The sequence below is a fragment of the Chaetura pelagica genome, unplaced genomic scaffold (assembly GCF_000747805.2).
Source record: "Chaetura pelagica isolate M959 unplaced genomic scaffold, ChaPel_1.0 scaffold468, whole genome shotgun sequence".
Lineage (NCBI taxonomy): Eukaryota > Metazoa > Chordata > Aves > Apodiformes > Apodidae > Chaetura > Chaetura pelagica.
Window position 1 is genome coordinate 23,155 of NW_009954231.1, and position 8,504 is coordinate 31,658.

Here is an 8,504-nt window from a genome sequence, read left to right on the forward strand (position 1 = left end):
TGCTGCATCCACGAGCCTGTGCTCACAGCCACCCAGGGAGCTCCAGAGCAGTAGCCCAGGGAGAGGAGAGGCACAGATCTCACCCACAGGCTTCCCCTGAGGGTGGTGACTGTGCTCTCCATTTACACCCATTCCAATGGTGGGGAGGAAATGGGGAAAGAAAATGAGGGCACGACTTGACTGTGCAAGACCAAAGGCAGCTCCTGCCCTGAGCTGGACATTCTCTGTCCACCAGGGAAGGTTTTACTTTGCTGTTTGACCCCAACTGTTCAGAAAACCACTTACCAGCAAGTCCTTGTACTGACTCTTTAAATCTGCCACATCCTGGGTTACAACAAGGGGGTGAAAAAAAAGAGAGAAAAAAGCTGTTACCAAAACACCATCAGAGGTAGATGCTGATTTATGGAAGATGCTTAAAAAAAACCATTCAGGAAACACCTCCCTGGCCCCTGCATGGCTTGATGTGTCCAACCTCAGGTCTCCCTGTGCTAAGCAAGGATGGATATTCACCCTGAGGAGCAGCCAGCAGAGCCCACAGGCTCCTGGGAGGAACCAACAGGATCCAGGAGGGACAGAGGGTTCCTTACCCTGCAGTGGAGGTTCTTGATCTGGAGGCCATAGGCTTCGATCTCCTTCTGGAGGATGTTGTGCTCAGCTATTTGCTTTTCCAGCTCTGACATGCTGGGTCCATATTGTCCCGTGTTGACTTGTTTCTGTGCAAGAGGAGTTAGGCAGAAACTAAAGGAAAAGAGTTGGTTGCAGGGAGAAGCCCCACTGGGTACTGGCAGGGGATGAAAAGACCTGGTATCTGATGCCAGTCCAGGAGGAAGGGACCTTGTGGTTGTTTACCATGATTGCTGTTGGTTGCCATTTCCCCACAGAAGGGCAAAGATAACCAGGCCAGATAACCCTGGGGTACAAACCTAAGCAGAACCAGCCACCCTCCCCATGGTGACATGATTCACAGTCACCATCCAACTCCCAAAGGAATCCATGTTGACACCAAACTGGGCAACCCACACACCCAAGCCCTTGAAACCCAAGGATGTCGGGCTGTAAAGTCCTTGAAGACATCACCTTCTCCATCCTTTCATCCCACAGCACCTCTCCCCCGTCCCTCCCCAGTAGCTCTTAACCCGAAGGGGTCAATCAAGAGGTTCCTCCAGAGGGTTTCAAGAGGTGCAAGTGCTCCCAAGAGTTACTTCCACCACCCCAACATCTCTGCATGATGCTGAGCCCACGAGGGCTGGCAGAGCCCTACAGGCAATCGTGGACATGATCTGGCCTTGCAGGAGTTGGGAGGTACATCTAAAAGCAGCTGTTGTTACCATCTTTTGGTCCAGGATCCTGGCCCAGTCCACCCTGGGCCCCAGGTCAGGGATGTTCAGCTGTTCATAGAGGGCTCTGTACTCAGCACACAGCTGGGTCACCCGGTCATGGAGCTGCTGGATGCTGCCAAGGAGAAAGGCACATGTCTCTGGGTCACTTGGGAAGGGGAAGAACCAAGGTGGGGTTTTGTGGAGCCCAGATTTCACTCCTAAGACCCAGGCTACGTTGTTGTCCCTTTGTGACAACGGGCTCCTTCAGCAATGGAGCTGCTGCTCCTGGTGCTTCCCATCTCCAGAGCTGTCTCAAGGAATGACAGCCCAGGAAGAAGGTGCAGGGAGATCAGGGTTGTCCCTCCCCAGCTAGGAAACAACACTTCCCTCCTGATTTCCAGCTAGAAGGGTTGCAAAGGGGGCGAAGCCCCAGAGGAAAACTGGAGCTCTTCTCCCCTCTAACCCCCAGCTCTGCTGCCCTCAGCAAAAGACATTCATTCATTTTAGGCACGGAAAAGGGGATTTGCTCTGGGAATGGGAACATCTTTATAGCTCTGCTTTTTTTTACAAGGGCTCCCAAGTAATACCAGGGACTCCTGGGTGGTAGGTCTGGCAACCCCCCTGCACAGCACCCATCCATGCACTGGCAGAAGCCCTGATTTTAAGGCTAAAGCCTGTGGGAGGAAGGGTGAAACTTCACCTTTCATGGCAATGACTGGGAGCTTGGCCAAGATCCTTGGAGGTTTCCCAGCTGCTCAGTGTCCCCATCACACCAGTGCCCCCCATCCTGTACTCACTCCTTCTCTATCTCCACAGCCTGGGGGTGTTTCAGCCTCTTGGCACGGTCCACATCCAGGAAGAGGTCCTTCAGCAGGGTCTCTGCTTCCTTCAGGTTTCTGGCATTCTCTGGCTGGAACTCAAAAGCCTTGTTCTTCTGGTGATTGCTGGTGTCCTGGAGATCAGGGACAGCGGAGCAAAAAGCCTGGTTGGACCCCACAGATCTCACAACACAGAGGACCTGGGTGCTCAACACACCAGCCACTGAAGCCCTGTGCAGCTGGGGAACATCTGCCCAGACAAGGGCTTCAGCATCTTTCCCACCCAGGGGACCAGTATGGGTCAGGTTGGCTGCCCCTGGGCTGGCTGGGAGGCACAGGGCTGTGCTGCTGCAGGTGAAACAGCCTTGGCTGTAGGAAGCATGAGGCACCAAGCAGAAAGCACCCAGGGCAGAATTTGGGAGGCCCTGGAATGCAGCCCCAGGGGCTGGGAGGCTCTTCAGGGTGCTCTTCTCCTCCCTAGCCTCCAGTCAGCCCCCAGACCTGCACCAGGAACCTGCTGCACAAAGCAGACACCTGCCCTGTGAAGCCCAGACACTGCATTTCTAGGCGAAGCCTTTCACCTTCCCACCACCTCCTGCCACAACTCACCTGCTGGAGCCTGGACTGTGTCTCCAGGATGTCCTTCTCCACCTGGTCAGCATTTGCCTGCATGCGGGAGATGAGCACAGCCAGCTCGTTTGATGAGGACCTGAGGGAGGGAGAAGCAAAGCAGAGGGGTGGGTGAAGGCAACCTCCCCCCTCTCCATCACTGCCCAGGACCTGACATCAGACATGGCTTTTCAGGTGCTCCTGGTCTCCAGAGAAGGAGTTTCAGCTGTGGCCAGGTGCACACAAGGGGTTGATGCCTGGCTGTGGCCTTCAGGCAAGTGAAGGGGAGAGGTGAAGTGTTCAGAGTGGCTCCTGGCACACACCACAGAGGTCACCTGCACAGCTCCTGGCCAGAGGACACCACAGCTGCTCCAATGCTCGTGTGGATTCAAAAAGCATTGGAGGAAAAATAAATGAAAATCTGCTGCAGGGCTCCCAAATGCAGGGACACCACCTTGGGCTGGGGACACCAGACAGCTGGACACCAGGGAAGCAGCCTGCAGAGGCAGCACGAGGTGCTTGCCCTGCTGGGAGGCACTTCCCTGGGTGCTGGTAGAGGTAGGTGAGATGTCCCCTCAGCCTGACCCAGAACTGCTGCCCTGTGGTCCCCTTGCCTGCAAAGTGCTCTGCAGTTCAGCTCGCTGAGGTGCAGGAGATGCCAGTGCCAGCCCAGGACCAGGCAGCAGGGCACAAGGACTTGCTACACAGACCACAAGCCCCTCTGGGCACCATCTGGGCTGCTGCAGTCACGCTGCTCTCAGGGCTTGGGGTCAAATTTCCCAGGGCTAAAGCACAATTGCAACCCTCCCCACCCCAGTGAAGACTCACTGGAGGTCCCCACCAGACTGGTCCCTGTTGCCTGTCCCATCAGTGCCACCACAGGACCAATGGACACTGTCACAGCCCTTATTCCATCACCCCTATAGTGATGAGCACCCAGAGCCCTGCCAAAGCAGCTGGGTCCAGAGCCTGCAGGAAGGCAAGGGCTGGTTCCCTGTGCACAAAGAGGCACAAGCCTTGGTGCCACTTTTGTCCTCCTGCTCTGTGGCTTCTAACAGCATCTCCCCTGGGGATGGTGCTGGCCCTTCCCTCTGGGCAGGGCGAGGGCAGCACTGCCAGGATGTGGGTGAGCAGAGGTGGGGACCAGAGCCCTGGGGTGACTGCTGATGGGACAAAGTTCATCAGAGGCTCAGCTCAGTCATGTGCTGGTTCTGGGGTCTGAGACCAGAAGGGGAGAGTTGGAGCAGCCACAGGGCTCAGTTGTTACAACCTGGTGGAAGAAGAAGGCAACAGAAAGATGTCCTGCAGCAGAGCCACCCACATCTGCCCTCCAGCCACGTGCCTTCCTTCCTAGCCCCCAGATCCAGCAAAGGACAGGGGGAAGTGGGTCCCTTAATGGCTCTGTCCTTGCTCCAGCTACTCCATGGGTCATCCCAAAAGCCAGAGCAGACACTGGGATGTTCATCTGATACAGCCCCAAGTGCCTGTGAAGTGCCAGGGGGTGTCACGGTCACCCCAAGCCCAGCACTTGTGTCCACAGACAGAGCTTGTGCTGAGGTCACCTCAGCCCCCCTGCTCCTGCTCACAGGTTCCTCCTGGCCCCTTCCTCCCTCTCCTCCCTCGGTTCTGATCTCCCAGGAGGGCAGGGTGGGCCTGGGGTGCAGCAGCTCCCTGGGGCTGGCAGTGTCTCCTGCTCATGCCTCACCTGCCTGCCCTGCCAAGTCCATGGCAGCAAAGCCAAGGGGGACCTGCTTCTCCCTGGAAGTGCCCTCTTCTGCAGGGCCCAGTTCCAGGGATTGTGGAGCCAGAGAACCCAAGCAGGGCATTCACCATCATCCTCCTCCTCCTCCTCAAAGCATCACTGTCTGCTACAACCTTTTACATCCCGTTAGATGTTCCCTCCTGACCCCACGGATTCCTGGATGCTGGGGGAGATGGAGGGTGGTCCCAAGTCCCAGCAGAGGGTGGAGGGGAGCAGTGCAGAGCCAGGACTCAGCTCCCCATGAGCCAGAGCCTGCAGCAGGCTGGAAGCCCTTGCAGGTCCCCCTGCCCCAGGAGGTTACACAATCTCCCACTCATCCCCGACACACCTGGAATGAGGTGGTGTCCCATGAGCAAATACTTGAGCACCACCCAAATTTCCTGCCCAGGCTCTCTGAGCAGGGAGGAGAGGGTGAGTCACTAGCTGGCTGCCATCCCAGGGGATGGATGGACACTTCTCCCCAAGCACCAGGGAGAAGACCATCCCATCCCAGAGCTCTGGATGAATTTGGCTCCAGCCTGGGAAGAACAGGGTGTCCAGTTTGAGCCACGTTGCTGTGTGGCCACAGATACCTCAGTGCAGCTCCAAGAGGGTGAAAGTGAGGTTCCCTGCTTCCCAAGGAGGGTAGATTGCCAATAAAGTCCTGCTTAGTCCTGGTGGCCTTCTCTTTCCTGAAGAGAAGCTGAAGGAAACACCTCATCTCTTGGCTCCTGAGGCTGGATACACCAACCAGCTGAGCCACAACAAAACTGGAAGTGATGGTCCCTGGAGAGGGGGTGTCCCAGGAGGAGAGGGGGTGTCCCAGGAGGAGAGGAGGGGTCCCAGGAGGAGAGGAGGGGTCCCAGGAGGAGAGGGGGTATCCCAGGAGGAGAGGGGGTATCCCAGGAGGAGAGGGGGTATCCCAGGAGGAGAGGGGGTATCCCAGGAGGAGAGGGGGTATCCCAGGAGGAGAGGGGGTATCCCAGGAGGAGAGGGGGTATCCCAGGAGGAGAGGGGGTATCCCAGGAGGAGAGGAGGGGTCCCAGGAGGAGAGGGGGTATCCCAGGAGGAGAGGGGGTATCCCAGGAGGAGAGGAGGGGTCCCAGGAGGAGAGGGGGTATCCCAGGAGGAGAGGGGGTATCCCAGGAGGAGAGGAGGGGTCCCAGGAGGAGAGGGGGTCCCAGGAGGAGAGGAGGGGTCCCAGGAGGAGAGGGGGGTCCCAGGAGGAGAGGGGGGGTCCCAGGAGGAGAGGGGGTGCCTGCAGACTGCCCTGGGAGCCTCAGGAAGGCCTGATGCACGAATGGAAAATCCACCTCGGCTGAGCCTCCCCTTGCCATGCTCCTCAGTCAAGATGGGAGTGATGCTGAGGAACCTGCTTGGTCTGTGCACACTTGGGAAGGGTCCCAAATACCACAGACCCTCCTATCCCAACAGCTGAGGAGCATGAGCTTCTCCTGCCCACGTCAGCATCCGTCCCCACAGCCCGTGGTGACACAGGAGCAGCGTGGATCCCCCTCCTGCCCATCCCTGCTGCACCAGGGATGACCACAGCCAGGGCCCATGTTTCAGGGTGAAGATACTGACACTTGGGCTGCAGAGAGGCCACCTGGCACGGGTTGGGATCTGAGGAGCCACAGGTTCACTCTGGGCACCCCTTGGCCTCCTGGGCTCCGTGCTCAGGGTGTGGGTGGCCAGGATGGCTCAGCAGGGTTCCTCCTGCTCCTTCTCCTCCAGAGCCAGGGCAGACCTCCTCCCTAGGGCTACCTCATGCCTAGAAGAGCCAGAGCACTGTTATTATCCTTATTAATTGGTGCATTTCTCACACCACTTTCTGCCTCCTGGACAGCCCAGCTGCACACAAGGGTCAGTGTCTCAGCAGGAGCAGCACTAGGACCATCCCCCCCTCCCAGCAGACACATTTGGGCAGGACCACAGCACCCACCCCTCTTCAGTCCTTGACCTGCTCTGGCATCTCCTTCCAGGGGATTTGGTTTTATGGCCACAAGGCAGAGCCCAGAGCTGGGTCTGACACACAGAAGCCATCTCGCCCTGACCTGCCTGCCCAGGCTGCTCTCTGCAGACCACCAGCCACTGCTGGGCTAGCCCTGTGGTCAGGCTGAGCAGGGAGAAGCAGAGGCAGTGGCAGAAGCAGAAATGCCAGGAGACAATCAAACCAGGAGGTGACTTGCCATCCACCTCTAAAACCACCCACAGCCTTTGCCAAGATGGCACCTGGGCAGCCAGTCCAGCCAGATCTGATTCAGTTCCACCTTCTCCTGGGTTTTCCCTTTCAGCCCCACAGTGTTCCTCCTCCTAGAGCAGGGCACAGCAAGGATGCTCCTTGGGGACAAACCTGCCCCTGATACTGCCTCCTTGAGATGCACCCACCAAGCAAAGAGCCCTGTGAGCCGGGATGCTGAACATCCTGGTCCCATGGACCAAGATGAGGAACCTCTGCAGGGGTCTGTGCCAGCACCTGCTAACTGGGAACCTCCAGAGGCAGGGAACTTTGCTGCCTCAAGGCCACCAGGAGCAGCTGTGGGCCACCAACAATTTCTTGGGGCCACCTGCAGAGCGGGTGCTGCTGGTGGCTGGTCCTGAGACAGCCCAGTCACCTTCATTTCCTCAGCTAACAGGGGTGCTGGCCCAGCCCCCAGCGAAGGCCAAACCAGTTAGCCTCTGTCTAATGGTTGGTGCCTCCTGAACCAGGCACAAGGAGCTGGGTAATTTCCACACTTCTGGCTCCAGCCTCCATCCTGCACAGGGGAGAGGTGCAAGGTCTTGCTGGGATGCAACTCCAGTGATCCCAAGAGCCCCATGTTGGGGGAGACCCTGGTCCCAAGCCCTCTGGGGCTGCAGAGAACTCTCCCAGGAAGTCCCAGGAGAAATCCCCAGCCCAGGTTTGGAGGCCAGCAGGCAGCATAGGCTGGGGAGCTGGATGGATGGCATGAGCAGGGTGAGGAACAGAGGCTGAGGCAGCTCCCGGGCTGCTGGGGAGGTGTCTCCCTGCAGCCAGGCTCCAACAAAGGCTTCTTGTGCAGAGAAACCCCAAATCTGGTTTTGTGATGAGCTGGTGAGTGCTCTGAGGCAGAAGTTTCCTCCGGTGGGGCAAGGGGCCAAGCTCCCAGCAACCACAGGGGGAAGCCTCAGCCTTTATGGGAACCTTCCCCTCCCCAGGTCCTGCTGCCCTGCCCAGCACCCTTGGGCCACCACCCTCCTCAGTGCCTGTTTGCTAACGTTGGGCTTGGCCCCATAAAGGGTGCAGCTGGGTGCCAGCACCCTGCTGTGTCCCCCCATGTGCCCACACACACACCATCCCAGGCTGCTGCTGCTGCTGGTGGCCCCAAGGGGTGGGACCAGCTCTTCCTTCTCCCTGAAGTTCCCCTCCTCTTCAAAAATAAACCCGTTGTGGTTTCCTCAGCCTCTAGCCCCAGCTGGGGACAGGGATTCCCACAGAACCCACCCACCCACACCAGGAAATGCTAAATTGCTGAGGGAAAAGTGGAAGAGAACCCCGAGGGAGCAACTGCAGCTGAAGGGAGGGATGAGCAAGCTCTCTGTAGGAACAGCCCTTCCCAGAGAAGCCTCCTGATCCCATCACACATCCTGCTCCCCAGAGCTTGGGGTGTCTCTTTGGAGGAGGATGTGGCTGTTAGATCCTTCTGGTGCTGCCTCAGAGAGACCTTAAAGAGGCCAACCCAGCTGTCTGCCCTGCAGAGGTGCAGCCTGTCAGCAGGGTGGGTTAGAGCAGTCACCAGCAGACCTGCTCCTCACCTGAGCAGCACCAGACAGAGCATCCCTCTCTGGGGATCCCACTTCCCAGGGCAGCATCACACCCACCTCACACAACCAGAGAGCCCAGAGATCTCAAATCCAGGCTGGTATCTGTGTCACCCTCAAGCAGATCTTCACTCCACCCAAGCCAAGAGGCCACGCTGACTCTCCCTCCTCCAACCTGCCCAAGCAGGGCTCTGCACCTCCCCAGCTCTGGGCACCTCCTCGGGGTCTGCACCTCCC

The 8,504-nt window shown here is 58.2% G+C and overlaps 1 protein-coding gene across 1 annotated transcript in view; it reads right to left on the minus strand.

Annotated features, from left to right (window-relative positions):
- The window catches only part of EVPL (envoplakin), a 24,176-nt gene that overhangs the window by 15,026 nt on the left and 646 nt on the right, over positions 1-8,504 (minus strand). The window contains exons 2-6 of the mRNA XM_010003597.1: positions 2,747-2,846; positions 2,117-2,271; positions 1,329-1,452; positions 588-713; positions 286-324 (exon numbers count right to left, since the gene is read on the minus strand). Coding sequence (XP_010001899.1) covers positions 286-324; positions 588-713; positions 1,329-1,452; positions 2,117-2,271; positions 2,747-2,846 — 544 coding nt within the window. The remainder of the gene's footprint in view (positions 1-285; positions 325-587; positions 714-1,328; positions 1,453-2,116; positions 2,272-2,746; positions 2,847-8,504) is intronic.